General features: G+C 41.6%; 1 protein-coding gene across 1 annotated transcript in view; it reads right to left on the reverse strand.

Annotated features, from left to right (window-relative positions):
• Positions 1-5,542: 5,542 nt before the first annotated feature.
• The window catches only part of LOC140196239 (uncharacterized), a 204,784-nt gene continuing 186,182 nt past the window's right edge, over positions 5,543-24,144 (reverse strand). The window contains exons 47-52 of the mRNA XM_072255086.1: positions 19,837-19,935; positions 19,372-19,578; positions 17,236-17,413; positions 15,699-15,813; positions 14,667-14,839; positions 5,543-9,575 (exon numbers count right to left, since the gene is read on the reverse strand). Coding sequence (XP_072111187.1) covers positions 9,500-9,575; positions 14,667-14,839; positions 15,699-15,813; positions 17,236-17,413; positions 19,372-19,578; positions 19,837-19,935 — 848 coding nt within the window. The 3' untranslated portion in view covers positions 5,543-9,499. The remainder of the gene's footprint in view (positions 9,576-14,666; positions 14,840-15,698; positions 15,814-17,235; positions 17,414-19,371; positions 19,579-19,836; positions 19,936-24,144) is intronic.

The following is a 24,144-nucleotide window of genomic DNA, read 5'->3' on the forward strand; positions in this document are numbered from 1 at the left end:
CAAATTCCCTTTTGTGTTTTTCTCCTAACCCAAATATGTATGTTAATCCATGCTTTGACAAACTCCTATAGATGCACAGTGCAGAGTATCCTGACCGATTGCATCATATCCTGACTGATTGCATCATATCCTGGTATAGAAATACCAGTGCCCATGAACAGAAGGCCGACAAAAAGTAGTGTAAACAGCCCAGTTCACCATAGGAAAAGCCCTCCCTGTCACTGAGCATATCTACAAGGAGCGCTGCTACAAGAAAGCAGCATCTATCATCAAGGACCCCCATCATCCAGACCATGCTCTCTTCTCACTTTCACTGCTGCTGTTGGGAAGGAGGTACAGGAGCCTTAGGTCCCACACCTCCAGGTTCAGGAACAGTTATTACCCTTCGACTATCAGGCTTCTGAAGCAGTGTGGATAACTTCACTCTCCTCAGCACTGAACTGTTTTTACAACTTATGGACTCACTTTCAAGTACTCTACACTCTTGTTCTCAATTTTATTATTATGATTATTTGTTTCCTTTTGTATTTTCTTTTGTACCTTGGTTATTTGTCTTTTCAAAGTTCAAAGTAAAATGGTGACATATACATACTTTGAAAATAAATTAACTGAACTTTGCTATTGAACAAGTGGAAATCATTCCCATAGATGACTGCAGAGGCCAGTCATTGAGTATACTTTAAGCAGAGGTTTATATGTTCTTGATTAGTAAGGGTGTCAAAAGTTACAGAGAGAAGATAGGAGAATCAGTTTGAGAGAAAATAAATCAGCCATGATTGATTTCCGGAGCAAACTTGATGGCCTGAATGGCCTAATTCTGCTCCTATGTCTTATGGTATATCTGTTCCAAAATCAGCTTGCTCTCCATGCTGCAGCTTGTTTCCTGACACTTCATACTTTACCTTTATTCAGTGTGCCTTATCAAAGGCCCTTTGAATATTAAATATATTACACCTACTGTACTACTTATTCAAAAATTGAATGGATTCAATAATGTTGGTCAAGCATGACTCACTTCCCAAAATTTGTACATGCTATTCTTTATTATATGGTACATTTGCCTTATAGCTGTTTTCCCACATTGATGTAAGTCATGATGGAAATCTGAGTAAAATTTCCATCACCTTCTTTACCACACTGGATTTGTTTTATGTCCTTTTTATTTAAATGTAGGAAATTTGTCCACTGGTTCTGTTACACCTAACATGAATGAAATAAGGATATTTGCCCACGGTTCACACATAACTACACTCTGATAGACTGTTGAATTCAGTTCCAAATGAATATTCAATAATGCCCAAAGGAAACTGAACAAACCTCTAAACCCTATGTCTCCTCTGTTTAATCCATACTGGCTGCCTTCCATCGACTTTTATGGACAACTTGAGCAGTGTTGATGATGCATTTCACAATCCCTTGACCTTGGGTGTTTTAAAATCTATATACCAACAGCACACTGCTATTAGTTCTCTGAACTAACCCTGAATTAAAACTCAAATCAACAAATACAAATTAACTGCGGGCACAGTTTGTGCTTAGCAAGTAGCTGTTCAGTGACTACTGCCTGCACTGGGATTGTTTCAATGACTCCCAAGGCCTGGTGCGGTAGAGAATGAAAAATTTGTATAGTTATAAGACCTTGCACAACCTCAATATGCCACAAAATGATTCACATTCAATTCAATATTTTTGAAATATGTCATCATCATAATGAAGGAAAGACAGTAGGTAACTTGGACACAGTAAGGTGCAGAAAAATGTTGATAATGATCAAATAATCAATTAGTAAGATATTTTTTGAAGGACAAAGATAGTCTGGACAATGAGAACAACTTCCCCCTCTTCTTTAAAGATGTGTCATGGGATCTTCATGTCTACCTTGGAGAGGGTGGTGAGACTTGCTCTAACTATTCAACACAGCACCCCTTCAGTACCACGCAAGAATGCCAGTCTAGGTCTTTGTGCTGGATTCTCTGAGAGGGTCTGTCCTAAAAGTCAACCGTCCCTTTATTCATGTTTCTAAGGTATTGTATGTTATTGCTCTCTGGAATGAAAATTGAAAATATAATGTTCCAATTTCAAAATGTGTAACCATTGTAATTTCACAATTCTGACACATAGGTAGCTTCACCTACCCCGCACTGCCCTCACCATCTTAATTTGGAGTGCTTTACTACGAATATGTATATAGTCTTCACACTAACTATGCTGATACTTCCACAATGGTGGCAGAGTCATCAGAGTCAGCCCACTGAGAAATCCACGACCATCTTTAGTGTTTGTATGTGTGTAATCCAACTCAGAGATTCAGCTGCTGCCCATGTTTTGCTCACTTTTGTTCATAAGCCTCTGCACATCCAGAAGTTAGTAAGCTGATCATTTCAAATTTCTGCAAACCAGTCTATAAAATACCCTGAAAATATTGAACATTGTTATAAAGTTCGTTTGTTTGTAATGTTACACTCAACAATGACTACTTTATTTCATTTTAAAAGGTATTTCTATTAGCTTCTACCTAATCATATGCATATATTCCAAATAATAGTTATTATTTCTTAACATGTATAAAATATTAGTTAAATCATGATTGTTACTTTCTGGTGTGCTAACTGAGGGATTTCTTCAAAGTGCTCAGCCAGCTTAATGAGGTCGCTGTCCCAGATGCCAGGAATGCTTTTGATCTGATGCGTGGCAATAGTGACTGTGACAAGGGTATGTTCACATTTTAGAACTCATTAAAATTGGGTGGACAGCTGTCTTTGCTACTGTTTGTAAATCCAAGTCATTAGGTTCTAGCAGTTGGTCCCTGGTGCTTGCATTTCCACAGAGGATCGCATAGTAGTCCAGAGAATATAACTTCACTTAAAAGCTCTCTGGATCTTTGCTGATCTTCCACCAAAGTTGTTGCTGACAATTGACAGAACCTTTGAGGAAATCACTGGTGCTGGTTTCATTTGCCTTGAACAGAACTACAAAAGACATTGGCTTTATTAACTCCATTTCATGTTAACCCAATATTTTCTGGATTAATAAAAACTTTCTCCCAGAAACATGAACTTCTAACAAGAATAGGAAATTTGCACCAGCACCTACATCAAGATAATACCTCAGTAAATTCAAGATTCTTGATCAATCAGTTCAATAATATTGACTTTGCTCAAGCTTGTTATGGCGTCAACTTGTCAACTTCTGTCCATTTTACTTCAGTAATGTTGTAATTGTTTGTAGGGTTGTTCGCAGAAACCTGCAAAAACTCATTTCAGGGAGGTAGCACACCCGTCCCCCACAACCCCATGTACCCCCCCACCCCCTCACCTCCCCGGTCGACCTCCAAGGGCGCATGTATACGGGATATTTGATTATGAAAGAACGCAACAATTTATTTGACACATATTGAAACTATTTACACACATGTATATATATGTTCCTCGTTGAGTATTTTGTTGGCAATCTCAATGCTAATGCAAATAACTTTTCTATTTCTTTTGCAAACTTTCCTTGTAATGTGATGTGGCTCTGCTTAAAAGAAGTGTAAAATACTTGAGCAGCCTTCCCTGCGATTAGCCTCCCTAATAAATTGTGGTCCCTAAAAGAAATAAAAGCACAAGGTGTATCCTTATTATATTGTCTTATGTAATACTTTGTTTAGTGATTTTGTCTAACCTGTAAACCAATCTGTAATCCGTAAACTGGGTATATGCAGAAAATGTGACATTAAAATATGTACTTATATATTATCATAGAGTCGTTTTTAATTCTATTACAACTTTAAGCACGTCTACAGGGAGTTTGGCCTCATCACGTAGGACATCAAAAGAGTAGCTCCCTAGCAGCTAGCCAGCTAGTTTAAATAACGTTAGCTATGCTAATGAATGAATGACACATGTTAAACTCACCTCAACATGTCTTTTACAGTCCTAACCCACCATGGGCAATAGAAAAGTCACTGTTACAAACAGTGCAGCGAGCAACACTGTCATTATTTTTGACCCCTGTTAGGCAGGGGTACACTTTAGTGTAGTCTGCGGTGAAGTGCGTTTTATACTGTCTCTTTTTGAAACACTCTGCCACAGCTGCCAAATGCTGATAAATAGTAATGATTCTGATTCTGTATTCTTGGCTAAACAGTTATTGCATTACTTGAGAAAAAATGATTAGCACTATTGGCTTTTAGTTGATGTCAGGTTAGTACTTTTGTACTGGTTTACACTATACATTTTTTGATCACCAGTTCCATTCCTTGTGAAACCCCACTGGTTTTCTTGGCTGCGTAAGTCTAGGGAAGACACAGTTTGGTCCCACCAAACCCGTGAGATTGAGACTGCTCTTCCACCCCAAACCCTGGTTTGTGTGGATGCCGTGTAATTTTCTACCCTGTTACAACTCAGTGCCAAGAAATAACAGACAGCACATGGCATACGACTAAAGGAATTATATTTATAAATCTTACTTAACTAAAGGGTTAGTAAAGAAAGAAAAAACAAAAAGAGCTCATTATAATTAAACGGTCAAATGTGCACAAGTTGAATCTCATCTTGAACTTCTCTGTCAGTCACGCACTGGGCCTTTGGTCTGCGTGAAAGCACACACCACCTTCCGAATGTTGCTCGCAATCCATCCTGAGCAAACGGGTCTCCCACCGGCTCTCCCTAGCGTCTTCTCTCTTCATCTCCCGCCGAACAAAAGGCCCAAGACCAACCTTCATGTCCCTCAGCAAAAAAAACCTCCCCCCCACCCCAGTTCCACCATCCTAATGGGATGGCACACATTTCTCATCATCCCTTATCTTCAACGATAACCCAAATAGGCTCTAAGCAGAACAGATTGCTCTTACAGAACTGCTGAATGAAATACATACAGCATAACAGTAAAGATGTGAACCAGGGCATTACACTTCCAACTTTTGATACTGAACTGAACTGCTCAAAACAGCATTGACTTTGACACCAAATAGAGCTCTGGACTTCATTTTCACTATTTACCAGTAACATAGCCAACTGTGACCCTCCTTTACCTCATCTCCTGACGGAAGCACCCTCTATACTTTTATTACCACTACATACAACTATTTTCCATATTTCCTTTGGCCATGCTCAGCCCTTTCATTCTCCATAAACCTATATTTATATAACTTTGCTGACTTTATCTTAACTCGTTCCAAGTTTCATTCACCCAGACCCATGTACCAGTGCTCCTAGTCTGACAACTTCTCAGAGGTATATTGGTGATATGCCTCTTGCATATCACCAATTTGAATTACTTCACTTCTAAAAGGCTATCTTCAAATGCCAAGCTCCTCATCCCCATTGTTCCCTCCATACACATCTACACATAACTATCTCCTTTTGAGGTGCTTATTAAAGCCTAAACTCTTTGAGCAAGCTCCTATTGATTAATAAGAAATATACATTTATTGCTAATTCTCTTTTTGAGCATCTTGGGACATTTTACTCAATTAAAGGTGCTACAGTTATCCATTTTTAATTAAACATTATTCCCTGTTCTGCTCATAAAACATCAAAATTTTGCTCGGTGGTAAATATTCTGGAAAGATGTACTATGAGGTATAAAATAATTAAAGATGAACTTGCTGAGCTCTACTAATGTAACTTTAATTCAAAAGCATCAGGGCAATGGAATAAATAAATATTAAAGTCTTTCTTTGGAGTTTCCATTAATTTTCTGCAGAGGTTAAGGTGAGAGATAGAGAGAACTTCTGCTTAAATTACTAGCGGTTACCAAATGAACGTTGGCTTTGTTTAATTATAATAAAGCTGCACTTACAGCACAGGGTTTTTTGACTAACATGAGCAAAATATCACAGTGTCGCTCCAACTAGTATAAACACACATATGCACCCATTTATTGCATGATAAGCAGAAAAAAATCTAATATGGAGAATAATCATAAAATAATCAGCACTTTGAAACATTTAGATTAAAGCTCCTATATTTGGAGCAATCAGTCAAATTCACCATGAAAACTGCTGTTTGTTGTATCATGCCTCTGGTACACACTCAGTAGCCACTTTATTAGGTACACCTGTTCACCTGCTCGTTAATGCAAATATCTAATCTGTCAATCATGTGGTGCAACACGATGCATAAAAACAGTCAAGAGATTCAGTTGCTGTTCGGGCCAAACATAAGAATGGGGAAGAGATGTGATCTAAGTGAGTTTGACCATGGAATGATTATTGGTGCCAGACAGGGTGGTTTAAGTATCTCAGAAACTGCTGATCTGTGATTTTCACACACAACAATTTCCAGAGTTTACAGAGGATAGTGTAAAAAAAACAAAAGCAGATGACATCCAGTGAGAGGCAGTTCTGTGGCAGAAACTCCTTGCTAGTGAGAAAAGTCAGGGTAGAATGGCTAGACTGGTTCAAGCTAACAGGAAGGTGGCAGTAACTCAAATAACTACGTGTTACAACAGTGGTGTGCAGAAGAGCATCCTTGAATGCACAGCACGTTCAACCTTGAAGTGGATGGGCTGCAGCAGTAGAAGACTGTGAACATACAATCAGTGGCCACTTTATTTGGTATAGGACGTAAAATGGCCAAATAATGTATGTCTTTTTGATTATTGACGTAATTTTCTTATCTGTTTCTGTGCAGTAGTGTTCTATGAGGTTGTTCCTAAGGTTATTATAGCCAGAGGGGTAATGTGGATAAGCCTCCACTACCTATTAAATGCTCCCAATGGCATGCGCCTCAAATATCCTCTGACTACCGAGTCCAGTTCTGGGCCTTCACGTGAGGCTTAGCTACTAAACCTGGCTGAAACATTTCTACTGATGGGAGAAAGGGCAAAGACAGGTTACTGGTGCCTTAAAACCACTCACTTCGGGCAGATGGGGCTTGTCATCTGTGGTTGGCAACTCATCTAGGAGAAGGAAAACTCTGATCTCAAACCTCTTTCAAATCCCTTACTCACTCTTCCTTCAGTTAGTCCTGACGAAGGGTCTCGGCCTGAAACGTCGACTGCACCTCTTCCTACAGATGTTGCCTGGCCTGCTGCGTTCACCAGCAACTTTGATGTGTGTTGCTTATCTCAAACCTCTGCTGCCTTGCGGCTACACCTACTCATGGGGAAGGCTTCGGGAGTAAACCCTGAGGGAAAAATCCGGAGCTGGAGTCCCTAAGGCAGTCCTACTTTGAGCTTAATGTTGAATGGCAATTCCTGCGATGCCGCTGGTGTTAAACTGTATTGATTTCTGCCGTTCCTTTGGGTTCATCAGATTCACAAAGAGGGTTGCCTGCTACATGGGCAACAGCTTGCTCTCCATATCGTACTGCTCTGGTTTGTGTACCGACAGCTAGAACGCAATATCCATGGCTGACCCTGACCAACGGAGGCCTCAGAGGGTTCTATGACTAACTCAGTAGGCCAGATAAAATCTGTGTTAACTTTTCAGGTAAAACATCCTTTGTCAGAATTGGGAAGGTGAGAAAATAAGTAATTTTAAGTTGCAGAGAGCGTGGGAGAAGTATGGATAGGATAAAGGGAGTATTTCTGATCAAGTGAGGCTGGGGTTGCCTCACGTGCAAACTAGATCACTTGGTGATTTGGTTCATGGGGTCATTTAGATAGAGAGAGAACATGACCAAGGGAACATAAAAGCTATGAAAAAATGGGGTCAGTCTGGCAGAAAGGACACCAACAAGGGAACACCACGTTAGCAAAGTGAACAACTGAAAGGCATACCCAAAGGATATGCAGAAACAAAAAAAATCATCTCTTCAGTCAAAAATGTATTCTAAATCCCTTTTCTCTTAGTGATTTTTTTTGGCTATTATCCACACTGAATCCAAAAATATAGAGTGAATTGTGCTGAATTAAACTGGAGAATATTGGATAGCTTACTAGCGTACAATGTACGACTTCAGATTGGGGAGTGACCATGTTAAAGTTAGGAGAGGGTGCAATTATAAAAACAATAATTTTAATATAGTGCTTATAAGTAAAGTGGAAAAGGAAGGTGAAGACAAATAACAATGTCTCTGAGGTCAGACAGAGTAAAATGATTTTAGAACCTCTTGCATTTAAAACAGATTCACCAGGATTTTACCAGTGCGAAAACAAGGATAACAGCAAATTGTACTGCTAATAAGGTGCCTTGGATCTACCATACTAACGTTATTAACATATTTTAAGCATAAAAGTTAATACAAAGCCAGATATATGCTCACATGTTTGTACACTTATAAATGTCCATGTGACATGAAAACCTATACATTTTACAATATAATAATTCAAGTTTTAAATACAGGCTGACAGTAGAAATCATTCACTACCATCCAGACCCAAGATGACATGTGCATTTTACTAGCTGGTGTGTTTTAAGTTCGCTTTTCAGAAAACTGAACTGTGAATGCAATATAGTGTACAAAAACTGCAGATTGGTTTTTATTAAAATTATCTTCCGTATGTGCTTTTGTATTTAATATCTTTTAAATATAAACTTTACAATTCAACAAAAAGTGCTTGGAAACCATGGTTTTCTGATCATAAAACTTATGGAAGCCCATCTGAAACTGATTAAGATTGGAAAATGTTAGTGCAAATATTTCTATATCATCCAATATTTCTTGTATTAGGGAAAACTTCTTCATCAAACTTGAAGTGCGTTAAATTAGCAAGGACTGGATGGGCTGAATGACCTCTGCTTAGTGATTCTGTGTCCTTCAATCATCTAAAATTAGATGACTAGCAGTATGATGAAGAACAGCTTTACATTTTAAAATCAACTTATTTTGTCATTGATGACATAAGCATCACAGGCATGACATCACCCTTTCTTTTGCCATGTAAAAACATGGCTGTAACTCATTCAGTATAAGTCAATGGAAACATTTCAGCCAGTTCACCACCTAAGGCTAAAACTACCCCTAAAATTATCAGTTTCCTAGGCAACATACTGTTTTTCTGCATGTATCGTCAATATGAAATCACTATGCATAAAAGATCCTAGATGATGCTTCGGCAAAATGTCCATACAACAGTTATATCTCTTCCATAATTTCAACAGTCTTGTTCTGTTCTGTAAAGTTTGAGTCTGATGTCTATGTTAGGTACACAGTTTTAAATATATGCTTACAAAATCAAAGATTTGTTGTATTCACCAGCTCACCAAAAAAGACTAGCATGTGAAACTCTTAACAAAGTACTATACCAGAGTTTTTTTATGACATAGTGATCTATGGTGTCTGCATCAGCACCATGATAAGGTTAAAATATTTACTAATACAATATAAAATTGGCAGATGTTTGGCAGAGTTTAGTAACAGCTTCATTTTTTTCAATGGTTACTAATTACTTTGCTGATGTGAATGTTTTTGTAAATATTAGCAAAATTACCAATGTGGCAGGCTATTGGGTATATTTGTTACAGTTCAGTCAGCACCATGGAGTAATCTTTTTAACTTCTCTTCATTGTTGTTTTAACACAATTGAAAACTTATGAGGAAGAGCACCATTGTTCCTTTTGTGTCCACGTTTACTTTGTACAGACTCGACACCGGCTTATTATTGATTGCAATTCTCCTGTTTTTAGTGTTTGTGGCATTGGTTTCCTGCAACAAAAACATGAAGAATGTTTTAAGATCACATAGTTGATGTTATAATTGTTATTGAAGTCATAAAGAGATAAAGCATGGAAACACACACAAAATGCTGAAGGAACTCAGCAGGCCGGGCAGCATCTGTGGAAAAGAGTTCAGTTGACGGTTCGGGCTGAAACTCTTCAGCAGGACTGGAGGAGAAAAGATGAGGAGTAGATTTAAAAGGTGGGGGAAAGGGAGGGAGGAACAACAGGTGATCAGTGAAACCGGAAGGGGGAGGGATGAAGTAAAGAGCTGGGAAGCTGATTGGTGAAAGAGATGTAGGGCTGGAGAAGGAGGAATCTCATAAGAGAGGACAGAAGGCCACGGAAGAAAGAAAAGGGGGAAGGAGCACCAGAGGGAGATGAAGAGATAAGGTGAGAGAGGGAAAAGGGGATTCGGGAATGATGAAGGAGTGGAGAGGGGGTAGGAGGGCCATTACTGGAAGTTCGAGAAATCGATGTTCATGCCATCAGATTGGAAGCTACCCAGATGCTATATAAGGTGTTCCTGCAACCTGAGCACGGCCTTATCGTGACAGTGGAGGAGGTCATGGATTGACGTATCGGAATGGGAATGGGAAGTTCTGGCAGACGGAGTGTGAGTGCTTGTTGAAGCGGTCTCCCAATCTAAGTTGGGTCTCACCGATATACAGGAGGCTACACCAGGAGCACTGGACACAGTACATGACCCCAACAGACCCACAGGTGAAGTGTCGCCTCAATTGGAAGGACTGTTTGGGGCCCTGAATGGTAATGAGAGAGAAGGTGTAGGGGCAGGTGTAGCACTTGTTCCGCTTGCAAGGATAAGTGACAGGAGCGAGATCAGTGGGGAGGGATGAATGGACGAGGGAGTCATGTAGGGAGCAATCCCTGCAGAAAACAGAAAGTGGGGGGGGGGATTGGGAAAGATGTGCTTGGTGGTGGGATCCCATTGGAGATGGCCATTCCCATTCCAATATGTCAATCCATGGTCTCCTCTACTGTTGCGATGAGGCCACACTCAGGTTGGAGGAACAACACCTTATATTCCATCTGGGTAGCCTCCAACCTGATGGCATGAACCAATTTCTTGAACTCCTGGTAATGCCCATGCCGCAATCCCCCCCTTCACTATTTCCCATCCCCTTTTCCTTCTCTCACCTTATCTCCTTGTCTGCACATTGCCTCCCTCTGGTGCTCTTCCCCCTTTTCTTTCTTCCATGACCTTCTGTCCTCTCCTATTAGATTTCCCCTTCTCCAGCCTTGTATCTCTTTCACCAATCAACTTCCCAGCAATTTACTTCACCCCTCCCCCCCATATCACCTATCACCTGTTGTTTCTCCCTCCCCTCCCCCCCACCTTTTAACTCTACTTCTCAACTTTGTTTCTCCAGTCCTGCTGAAGGGTATCAGACCCGGAACGACGACTGAACTCATTTCCAGAGATGCAGCCTGGCCTGCTGAGTTCCTCCAGCATTTGTGTGTGTTGCTTGGATTTCCAGCGTCTGCAGATTTTCTCTTGTTTGTGAAAGCATGGAAAAAGGCCCTTTAGCACATTGAGCTTGTAAGTGCCCATTTTTTACGCTAATTCGATCTTAACCCATTTCATTCTCAATTCTTTTGTTCTCTGTTACTAAATAGACTACTATAACTTAAACATAAAATTACTGACTGGACGCAGGTACCAAATTAACTTGGTAATCCAAGTTGTTGGTGTACTATGAATACACTTAGACGTTCAGAATAGTGTGCCCACTTCTTTTAGGGACCATAGAATGTGAGTTTGACGTCAGTGGTGGGTAAATTAATGGAAAGTATTCTTAGAGATGGTATATATAATTATCTGGATAGACAGGGTCTGATTAGGAACAGTCAACAAGGATTTGTGCGTGGAAGGTCATGTTTGACAAATCTTATTCAATTTTTTGAAGAGGTTACAAGGAAAGTTGACGAGGGTAAAGCGGTGGATGTTGTCTATATGGACTTCAGTAAGGCCTTTGACAAGGTTCCACATGGAAGGTTAGTTAGGAAGGTTCAATCGTTAGGTATTAATATTGAAGTAGTAAAATGGATTCAGCAGTGGCTGGATGGGAGACGCCAGAGAGTGGTGGTGGATAACTGTTTGTCAGATTGGAGGCCGGTGACTAGTGGTGTGCCTCAGGGATCTGTACTGGGTCCAATGTTGTTTGTCATATATATTAATGATCTGGATGATGGGGTGGTAAATTGGATTAGTAAGTATGCCGATGATACTAAGATAGGTGGAGTTGTGGATAGTGAAGTAGGTTTTCAAAGCTTGCAGAAAGATTTAGGCCAGTTACAAGAGTGGGCTGAAAGATGGCAGATGGAGTTTAATGCTGATAAATGTGAGGTGCTACATTTTGGTAGGACTAATCAAAATAGGACATGCATGGTAAATGCTAGGACATTGAAGAATGCAGTAGAACAGAGGGATCTAGGAATAATGGTGCATAGTTCCCTGAAGGTGGAACCACATGTGGATAGGGTGGTGAAGAAAGCTTTTGGTATGCTGGCCTTTATAAATCAGAGCATTGAGTATAGGAGTTGGGATGTAATGTTGAAATTGTACAAGGCATTGGTGAGGCCAAATTTGGAGTATTGTGTACAGTTCTGGTCACCAAATTATAGGAAAGATGTCAACAAAATAGAGAGGGTACAGAGAAGATTTACTAGAATGTACCTGGGTTTCATCTCCTAAGTCACAGAGAAAGGTTGAACAAGTTGGGTCTTTTTTCTTTGGAACATAGAAGTTTGAGCGGGGACTTGATAGAGGTATTTAAAATTATGAGGGGGATAGATAGAGTTGACGTGAATAGGCTTTTTCCATTGAGAGTGGGGGAGATTCAAACAAGAGGACATGAGTTGAGAGTTAAAGGGCAAAAGTTTAGGGATAACATGAGGGGGAACTTCTTTACTCAGAGAGTGGTAGCTGTGTGGAACGAGCTTCCAGCAGAAGTGGTTGAGGCAGGTTCGATGTTGTCGTTTAAAGTTAAATTGGATAGGTATATGGACAGGAAAGGAATGGAGGGTTATGGGCTGAGTGCAGGTGAATAGGACTAGGTGAGAGTAAGAGTTCGGCATGGACTAGAAGGGCCGAGATGGCCTGTTTCCGTGCTGTAATTGTTATATGGTTATATGGTTATATAGAATCACAGACTCTAATACACCATGGAAACAGGTCCTTTGGCTTAACTCATCCGTGCTTACTACGTTGCCCACCAAGTCAGTCCAATTTACCTGCACATAGCCCATGTGCCTCTAAATCTCTCCTATCCACATACTTATCCAAATGTACTTTGACCAATTGAACGGGGTACCGCACCACAAACACAAGAAAATCTTCAGATGCTGGAAATCCAAGCAACGCACACAAAATGCTGGAGGAACTCAGCAGGCTGGGCTATGGAAAAGAGTGAACAGTCGACGTTTCGGGTCGAGACCCTTCATCAGAACCAGAAAAAAAGATGTACTGCACCAGTGAAGTTGATGCAAATACAGTGGAAGGCTGTTGGTGAAGTACAGAACAGGCATCAGTCAACACATAACACCGAATGGACTTCAGAAATGAAGCAACCTTTAACCGTGCACTACTGAGCACACAGTGGCCAGAAGGTTATTTAAACAGCTATTATCTCTACCCACTTTTTGAAGTTAAGTTCCCAGTTCACTACCAATCAAAGCCAGACGGTCCTGACTTTGTTTTCAGACATTAATAGCCATCCCATCTCGGAGCCCAGCATTCCTGAGAGAATGAGTGGAGCAGGGATGGCTGCTGAAAGAGAGGAAAACAGAAAATGGCCTCAGCGGGAGGCCGTACCTGCCCAAGTTGTTCAGGAAGTTACGGCCCCTGTCTAAACATTAAGGGGGAGCATTGCACCAATGCCTGAATATTGATAGGGATCTCCTCAATGAAATCTTTCACTGTCTGCAGCTTGTGTAAGGGATGCTGTGAATGAGAGTATGGCAGTGAACTTCTCTGTGCCTGTCTCTCTCTAGGTTGGAATTATATGCAATATCTTGCCTTATACTAACACCTGCCTTAATTAGTATCATCTCGTGGATCTGACAAACACCATCAAGAGGCCAGTCATAGTACACATCAACCCCAGCATTTCAGGCAGCCTTGAACCCATTGTAGTTCACCTATCACTGGAACAGGTCCATAGCTGAAGCCATCTCCATGGCCCTACATTCATCGCTACGTCAGACTAGTTATTGACTCCAATCAGGCTCAAGAACAGCTTCTACTCTGCTATTGTAAGACTATTGACCCTTGAACAATAAGGTGGACTCATGACCTCACAATTCACCCCATCATGAACCTAACTGTCAAAACTGCACTTTTTCCAAACAGTAACACTTATTCTGTATTCTGTTATTGCTTTTCCTCAGTACTGCCACAATATACTGATGTGATGAAATAATCTCTCAGAATGTACATGCAAAACAAAGATTTTCGTGGTACCTTGGTACATGATGATAATAAACCAGTTTACCAATTTTACCAATTTATCCAGCAGCTTGCTGCCTACTGATATACAGGGTCATTCATTGACATTCGTTATCTGAAGGGAGTTTGGAAAAATGGATCAGCGCTCTGCATGTGCTTCCGGAGAGGTCAGCTAGGGCCTTGTCAGCACCCAGGAAACTACCCGAAAATGCCAGCTTCTTGAGGAAATATGCAATCCAACAAGCAAGTTACTGACTGAAATTTTTGTTGAACTTACTCTGCTAGAGCAGCTGGGGAGGAGTTTGGGGGCAGGGTGCGGAGGAATCGTTGACATTTTTGGGTGGAAACTTTGCATCGGCGCCTGAAGTCTCTAGAGTCTCCAAAATCTTAATCATATCGCATCCACTTAAAAAAATAAGAAACTATCTATTCTTCATTATACAGTTTATTAATGGTGGCCAAATCAATCTCACACACAGACTGAAATTAATATCTTGTTTTCAGAGATTTTTGATTTTGAATTTAACTTTACAATTTCAGGAAGGACTAGAGAATAAGTTCTAATCAAATCATGCAATCAGTCCGAATCTTTCTGAGGTGTAGTGTTTATACCTGAACATCTCTGAGGGATCCAGCGTTGCTAGCCAAAAGCTGTAGGCATTTGCATAGTAGTTGCATGTCCCCCTCCCGTGGCATTCAATGAATGGCACAACGCGAAATTCTTCCAAACACGAACCGGGTGAAGCCAAAGCTTGACCTGATCCCTGGGCACCCGAGCCTCTGTGCTATAAGAGGAGTGGAGGGAAACATATTTCTGTGAATACGCACACAATGTACGGATCAGAGAAATTATTTCAGAATAGAGTTGCAGCCAGTCAGTCAACTGGAACACAGAAAAGGGAGACTTTGTTTATTTGATGCCTTATTTTTCTTATTGATCACCTACAGGATGGAGAGAAACTAATCTTCCATGTCATCCTGCAGTCTATGAACCACAGAAAAAGTAGAGTCCAGTGAGACAACCAAGAAAGACTTGAAGCATTCCAGCTTCCCGAGAAAAGAAACACCAGGGCAAAATTGTCAAGCCTAGGATTGACAATTGTTGTGTAGGGGTTAGGGTAATAGTGCGTGCCTGTTATGTTTTGTAACTTCAAAATATTAAACCAATTTAAAGGAAATCAAGAGAGCCAAGAGACGCACATTTCACATGGTAGGGTCATGACATATGCATTTCACATATTTTTACATATAAACATGATGAATTATATAAACAACAATGAATGCTTACTCAAACAATATATTTTACAATATTACTCAAATACTACAGAAATATTAAATATGTAAGTGCTAAGTGCAGATTTATAAGGCAAAGTCCACTAGCAGGTGGGAAGATTTCCAAAAAAAGGAGCTGAGACTGCACGGGGAGAGAAAAGGTGAGAAACTTGGGTCAGTAGGAGAATTATTGCAGAGTTTAAAACTAAAAACAGTTTTACTTCATTCCTCTACCACATATTGGGCTTACCAAAATACAAATTAAGTGACATTTATATCCATGTCCTGATTGTAAATTGCAAGCCAGAGTTTAAGACAACTTTCAGTTCAGTCTCTTGCCAAACTTGGATTGGCATTCCTTTATGTACATACCATTACAAATGAGTAGCCAGTCCACAAGGATTTCCAGCCATTTGGGCAGGGTGGGATCCCAATTGATTGACTGTGTACTGCTATGACCATTGCCAGACTTTCACAAACAACACACCTGGGAATGACACACATCACTAGTTAGCATGAGCCTCAGACATGGTCGGCTTTCCTGAAAATGGGGTTACATAACTCAAATTGTCAGGTTCTTCACATCATTGGAAATTCAATCTTGGTGTGTGAGAAATGGCTGATTAGGAGCAGAATTAGGCCATTTGGCCCAACAGGTCTGCTCCGCCATTTCATCATGGCTGATCCAATTTTCCTCTCAGCTCCATTCTCCTGCCTTCTCCCCGTAACCCTTCATGCCCTGACCAATTAAGAAGCTATCAACCTCTGTCTTAAATATATATAAAGACTTGGCCTCCACAGCTGCCTGTGGCAAAGAATTCCACAGATTCGCCACTCCCTAGCTAAAGAAATTCCTCTTCATCTCCATTCTAAAAGGACACCCCTCTATTCTGAGGCTGTGTCCTCTGGTCTTAGACTCCCGCACCATAGGAAACAGATGAACTGGCTTATAGTTTTCTTTCTTCTGCCTCTCTCTCCCTTCTTGAAGAGTAGAATGACATTTGCAATTTTCCAGTCTTCTGGAACCATCTAGTGATTGTTGAAAGATCATTACTAATGCCTCCACAATCTCTTCAGCCACCTCTTTCAGAACTGTGAAGTGTATACCATCTGGTCTAGGTGACCTATCTACCTTCAGACCTTTCAGTTTCCCAAGAAGTTTCTCTCTAGTTAAGGTAACTTCACACACTTCATGCCATTTGACACCTGGGACTTCCAGCATACTGCTAGTGTCTTCCATAGTGAAGACTGATCTCATATCAAACTATGTGGGGAAAAAAAGAAAACTTCATTATGTTAAAACAGCCAACAATTTATTTTTATTATAAAGCATGACCTCCCATAGATTCTAACAGCATCCTTTGACCCACCATGTCCGCTCTGGCACACTTGCCCATCTATACACTACCCCATTTGCCCTCATTAGGCTGTATACTTTTATGCCTTGACTAATTAAGTGTCTGTCTAAATTCCTCTTAAATGTGATAATTGTTTCTGATTCCATCCACTCTTATAGCAGCACATTCCAGATATCTTTTTGTTTGAAGTAAAGGCCATTATTGAGGATAGTATATTCGTCTCAACCAATGTTGAGCCTAACCCTTTCCTCATCCCACATTTTAGCACAGAGATTTCTAGTATTGGCCATGGTTTTCAATCAGGAATGGGAGTACTGCCTAATTTTCCCTCCCTCAGTCAGGTGCACAAAGCCCATTTGTAGAACCAGCCCCACCATATTACCCTGATTGACTTGGTCTCTCTACCTGCAGGGATTGAATTTGGAACTTCACTGATCAAACAATTCACAGGTTAACTTGCTAGCCCTGGGCTAAGTTTCAATTTTTTTTTATTCTAGGTGGTATCCATAAACTTCTTCAAAATACAGAGATTTGGTTTTGGAAGACAGTACCTGCTAATATATTGCTGTAGCTCTTGCCCTCTAATTGGAGCTTTGTCCGCACGCATTTGTTTCGAAGTTGACAGCCAATAGGAGTAGTCATTTCTTGATGCATAGTTACAGACGTCATTTATATTACAGAACAAAAATGGCATCACACTAAACTTTGGCAAGCAGCTACCAGCTGTTCCTGAAAGCCACAGATACAAAGAAGTGTTAAAAAGGATTTGTACAATATGTGCACTGTATACTATAATCTTCAAATATTCATCTTAAATGCCAAGGAGAAATGTCTTTTTTTTTAAGATTGAATAGGATCATGGAAATGAATGATATGTAAGAGCTGGGGTTAAATGTCACATGGAATTCTAAAATCTTTGCTCTGTCTGAAACCTTAGGTTATCATTATGCAGAGTCAGAAAACATGAGCATTATTCACACCAGCAAACATATCAGGAAGTTCACTGAAACAGCAATGTAGACATTAAGGTATAGACTGTAAAACATAGGAGCAGAATTAGGCCATTCGCCCACAGAGTCTGCTCTGCACTGTTTTGGCTCAGTTGTTTGCACTTTCAAAAGGCTGCGGATTCAAATTCCATTCAAGAGGACAAAACACAAGGACTACAGTGTTGTGTGAGATCAGGTTTGTGGGTCAGTGTGGGGGTATAGAAGGCACTCACTACTGGTCAGTAGATTAACTATTTATTTACAGGACAAGACAGACATTAAACATTCAGTAAATCCTCCAAGAGTCACAGAGTCAAACTCAGTGCCAGAGACCTGAACGCTGTGGCTTTCCTCTGCTAGGTCATTCCCCCCAACAGTATCCAATGTGGTATACCTTTTATTCAGTCGAATCGTTACAGGGGTGCTCTGCCTATCCCCTTTCCCCCTCCTGACAGTCACCTATGTCCTGCACCTTGGGTGTAACTACCTCCCTGTATGTCCCATCAATCAACCCCTCAGCTTCCCAAATGATCTGGAGTTCATTCAATTTCAGCTCCAACTCCTTAACGTGGTCTGGTAGAAGCTGCAGCTGGATGCACATCTTGCAGCTGTAGTTGTCAGCGAAACTGGAAGTCTCCCTTCCTTCCCACACTCCGAAAGAGGAGCATTCCACTATCCTGCCTGGCATCCCCACTGCACTAAGTGTGCAATAAAAAAGAAGGAATCAATAACCAAAATAAATTTACCTATAGCCTACGTCTCTCCCCGCTGAGCCAAAGCCTCACTCTAACACTGGCTTACTCACACAATGGTCGCTGCCACAACCTTATGCCACAGATTGTGCTCCACGATCTCCCCCTGCTCTGGTGGCCCATGTGGGTGCAGCACCCAAAACTTCCCCGATTTCTGCTCGTTGGCGAGACTCCCAAATCCCGCACCATTGCCGGACCACCCCAGGACTTGGCACACCTCACAGAGGGGGTCCTCTCTCTTATTTTTCCTTCTAAAGGTGTTCATCTTCTGTTCAATCACCGATTCCTGCTCACAACACCAATTGTGTGAAATTGGATTCACAGGTTCGATGAGTGGGGACAGAAGGCACTAACTACTAGTAAGTAAGTTAACTATTTATTTACAGGACAAGATAGACACTAAACATTCAGTAAACCCTTCAGGTTACACTCAGTTACAAATATATATCTAAATTGAGCACCCAAAGTGGCAGGATAAAACAGACACAGTGGCATGTACTTATTTAAAGTGTGCACCCAGGCCCTCTTTACTGCAGCACACCCCGACTGTTTACTGCAACCCTCAGCCCGTGGTGACCCGGAGAGCAAAAAGGTTACCATGTGCTTGATTTAAACTCTACCGGGGCCATGGTGTCATCAGATAAACGGCAGGTAGTGAGAGGGGTGGCAATGCTCCTTAGTCGGGCCGTTCCCTGCTTCCCACGGGGGGGGGGGTGACTTTCAATGAGCAGGTAAGTTTGACACTGACTGCAGCACAGAGGTGCCAGGAATTGATAAATAGAGTCAGCACGGACTCAAACAGCTTACCTCCACATTATCATAAATGTAAAACAAATGAATTTACTCTCATTGTCTTATATACGTTAATCTCAAATACCTTGAACAATACTGTCAAGAATCATGTTTTGATTAATTAAAAAATATTCAGAGGTATCTTTGAGCATACCTAGATCTTGTCCGTATGCACGTCTATTGCCCTGCACAAAGAGGAGAGAGTAGCCAACACTCAGCTCATTTGTGTTATTTGGACACAGCGGTATCTCCCTGGATTGACTGTGTCTTGTAAAAGTGAACCTGTGGATAACCGGTTTCCACTGGCCGGGCTGCCCCTTAGCTCCTTGCCTTCCTTTTTGACCTGGAAACCCCTTCAGTCCTAATGTTAAACAAAAGTATATTTGTTCCAATTAATGTTGTCTTATTCGAAACAATGTCAGAGTTTTGACTGAGACATATTGAATGACTTATGCTTGTTACAAACATATTATTGCATAAGCTTTAATGTCACATTAAATGTTTAAAAGATAATATAAGAAAAGATCTCACTGCAATCACTATCCCTTTCCATATTAATAGAAAGGATTTGTGGGAATTTATTAAGAAGTACAGTATTTGAAACAGTTGCCCAGCTTACCTGGTTGTCCATCATAACCTGGGGAGCCTTTTGGTCCTGGAGGTCCTGGATCTCCAGGAGGTTCATTTGGACCACATGGACCAGGTGGACCCTCTTCTCCTATGTGTAAACCAAAACAAGACAAACTTGTTTATCCTATAATAAGACTCTGGCAATAGCAGTAAAATATCTCAGTGTCTCAGTTTTTTCAGATATGATACTGGAAAATAGTTTGTGATTTTAATTAACAACAAGGTTGCTCCAGTAAACAAGGGTGAAACAAACTTTGAGGAACAGCGTCCTTATGGTGGATTACTTCCATACTGGGGGGGACTGGTTCCATACAGAATTGTTTAAAAGGACATCTGAACGGTGGTTCCTCTACATGAGGAAATATGCAGATGCTGGAAACGCAAAGCAACTCACACAAAATGCTGGAGGAACTCAGCAGGCCAGGCAGCATCTATGGGAAAAGAGTAAACAGTCAAAGTTTTGGGCAGAGACCCTTCATCAGGACAATGAAGGGGTTCGCCCTGAAGAATCGACTGTTTACTCTTCTCCATAGATGCTGCCTGGCCTGCTGAGTTCCTCCAGCATTTTGTGTGTGTTGCCCTGAGTGGTGGTTGGCCACATGCCATAATTCTTAAAATTGGCACTAACAGTATTGCTGGACCAGTATTCTAGAGTCTTGTTCAAAAGAGCTGGAGAGATGAGTTCAAATTCCCAACTGAGCAGCTGTAATATTCAATTCAGTTAACCATGTAATCTGGAACTAAATAAGCTAGTTTCAGTATTGGTGATGATGAAACATGTAATCAAATACAAATGTTCTTAAGGGAAAAATATATACTATCCTTACCTGGGCTGGGTTATATATGACATTGGATGCTCTACGACATAGATTATTAATAGTACTGGGGAAAAAGCCTAGTCAGGAACTCATTTATACCAACTCTCTGTCCAACAGGACTCGTCTGTAGAAGGATGTCAGCAGTTCAAAATGGAAATTACTGCCATGCTCTGAGAGCACGTAAAGATGGGGACTAATTGCCAGCGTCGCTAGAGAAGCCCCCATTCTGAGAAAACATTATAAAAGCTTGCAGAAAAATGGTGTCTTTAGTAAACTTACCACAGTATAGAAGGCTAGTAGAGTGGATAGGGGAGAACCAGTGGATGTGGTATATTTGGATTTTCAAAAGGCTTTTGACAAGGTCCCACACAGGAGATTAGTGTGCAAACTTAAAGCACACGGTATTGGGGGTAAGGTATTGGTGTGGGTGGAGAATTGGTTAGCAGACAGGAAGCAAAGAGTGGGAATAAACGGGACCATTTCAGAATGGCAGGCGGTGACTAGTGGAGTACCGCAAGGCTCAGTGCTGGGACCCCAGTTGTTTACAATATATATTAATGACTTGGATGAGGGAATTAAATGCAGCATCTCCAAGTTTGCGGATGACACGAAGCTGGGTGGCAGTGTTAGCTGTGAGGAGGATGCTAAGAGGATGCAGGGTGACTTGGATAGGTTGGGTGAGTGGGCAAGTTCATGGCAGATGCAATTTAATGTGGATAAATGTGAAGTTATCCACTTTGGTGGCAAAAATAGGAAAACAGATTATTATCTGAATGGTGGCCGATTAGGAAAAGGGGAGGTGCAACGAGACCTGGGTGTCATTATACACCAGTCATTGAAAGTGGGCATGCAGGTACAGCAGGCAGTGAAAAAGGCAAATGGTATGCTGGCATTTATAGCGAGAGGATTCGAGTACAGGAGCAGGGAGGTACTACTGCAGTTGTACAAGGCCTTGGTGAGACCACACCTGGAGTATTGAATGCAGTTTTGGTCCCCTAATCTGAGGAAAGACATCCTTGCCATAGAGGGAGTACAAAGAAGGTTCACCAGATTGATTCCTGGGATGGCAGGACTTTCATATGAAGAAAGACTGGATGAACTGGGCTTGTACTCGTTGGAATTTAGAAGATTGAGGGGGGATCTGATTGAAACGTATAAGATCCTAAAGGGATTGGACAGGCTAGATGCAGGAAGATTATTCCCGATGTTGGGGAAGTCCAGAACGAGGGGCCACAGTTTGAGGATAGAGGGGAAGCCTTTTAGGACTGAGATTAGGAAAAACTTCTTCACACAGAGAGTGGTGAATCTGTGGAATTCTCTGCCACAGGAAACAGTTGAGGCCAGTTCATTGGCTATATTTGAGAGGGAGTTAGATATGGCCCTTGTGGCTACGGGGGTCAGGGGGTATGGAGGGAAGGCTGGGGCGGGGTTCTGAGTTGGATGATCAGCCATGATCATAATGAATGGCGGTGCAGGCTCGAAGGGCCGAATGGCCTACTCCTGCACCTATTTTCTATGTTTCTATGTTTCTAGTCAGCCATGCTATCCTGCATAAGATTGACCCTATAAAACCATTTGGTTCTTTTTACCACCTACTCACACCAAGGGGGATGATATAATAGTCAGTTCACCTACCAGGACAAATCAGCATTGTCACAGTGAAAACATGCAAATGTCAGAGTCACCACCAGGCAAAATGTCATTCAAATCCAGGTCGCTGGAGCTGTGAAGCAGTGACACTTGCTGGTGCAGCAGTCTGACACGCAGCAGAGTTAGAGAGGGAAAAATCCCAATGTGCAGTGCAATATGATTAACTCAACAGAAAACTGGCAGACATAAAGATGCCGATATTCAATCAGGTGGCAAAATTCTACAAAGGACATTTAAAACAATGATTCGCAATGTTGTTGCAGAGAGTGAGATTGCCGATCAAAAATCATAGAAACATAGAAAACCCACAGCACAATACAGGCCCTTCGGCCCACAACGCTGTGCCGAACATGTCCTTACCTGAGAAATTACCTAGGGTTACCCATAGCCCTCTATTTTTCTAAGCTCAATGTACCTATCCAGGAGTCTCTTAAAAGACCCTATAGTTTCCGTCTCCACCACTGTCGCCGGCAGCCCATTCCATGCTCTCACCACTCTCTGTGTGAAAAACTTACCCCTGACATCTCCTCTGTACCTACTTCCAAGCACCTTAAAACTGTGCCCTCTCATGCTAGCCATTTCAGCTCTGGGAAAAAGCCTCTGACTATTCACATGATCAATGCCTCTCATCATCTTATACACCTCTATCAGGTCACCTCTCATCCTCCGTCACTCCAAGGAAAAAAGGCCGAGTTCACTCAACCTGTTCTCATAAGGCATGCTCCCCAATCCAGGCAACATCCTTATAAATCTCCCCTGCACCCTCTCTATGGTTTCCACATCTTTCCTATAGTGAGGCGACCAGAACTGAGCACAGTACTCCAAGTGGGGTCTGACCAGGGTCCTATATAGCTGCAACATTACCGCTCGGCACCTAAGCTCAATTCCACAATTGATGAAGGCCAATGCACCGTATGCTTTCTTAACCACAGAGTCAACCTGCGCAGCTGCTTTGAGCGTCCAATGGACTCAGACCCCAAGATCCCTCTGATCCTCCACACTGCCAAGAGTCTTACCATTAATACTATATTCTGCCATCATATTTGACCTACCAAAATGAACCACCTCACACTTACCTGGGTTGAATTCCATCTGTCACTTCTCAGCCCAGTTTTGCATCCTATCAAGGTCCCGTTGTAACCTCTGACAGCCCTCCACACTATCCGCAACACGCCCAACTTTTGTGACATCAGCAAAGTTACTAACCCATTCCTCTACTTGCTCATCCAGGTCATTTATTAAAATCACAAAGAGTAGGGGTCCTAGAACAGATCCCCAAGGCACATCACTGGTCACCGGCCTCCATGCAGAATATAACCCATCTACAACCACTCTTTGCCTTCTGTGGGCAAGCCAGTTCTGGATCCACAAAGCAATGTCCCCTTGGATCCCATGCCTCCTAAGCTTTGCATGGAGTACCTTATCAAATGCCTTGCTGAAATCCATGTTCACTAAATCTACTTCTCTACCTTCATCAACGTGCTTAGTCACATCCTCAAAAAATTCAATCAGGCTCGTAAGGCACGATCTGCCTCTGACAAAGCCACGCTGACTATTCCTAATCATACCATGCCTCTCCAAATGTTCATAAATCCTGCCTCTCAGGATCTTCTCCATCAACTTACCAACGACTGAAGTAAGACTCACTGGTCTATAATTTCCTGGGCTATCTTTACTCCCTTTCTCGAATAAGGGAACAACATCCGCAACCCTCCAATCCTCCAGAACCTCTCTCATTGACGCAAAGATCATTGCCAGAGACTCAGCAATCTCCTCCCTCGCCTCCCACAGTAGCCTGAGGTACATCCTGTCCGGTCCCACTTGATGCT

This window comes from Mobula birostris, chromosome 4 (genome assembly GCF_030028105.1).
Source record: "Mobula birostris isolate sMobBir1 chromosome 4, sMobBir1.hap1, whole genome shotgun sequence".
Taxonomy (NCBI): domain Eukaryota; kingdom Metazoa; phylum Chordata; class Chondrichthyes; order Myliobatiformes; family Myliobatidae; genus Mobula; species Mobula birostris.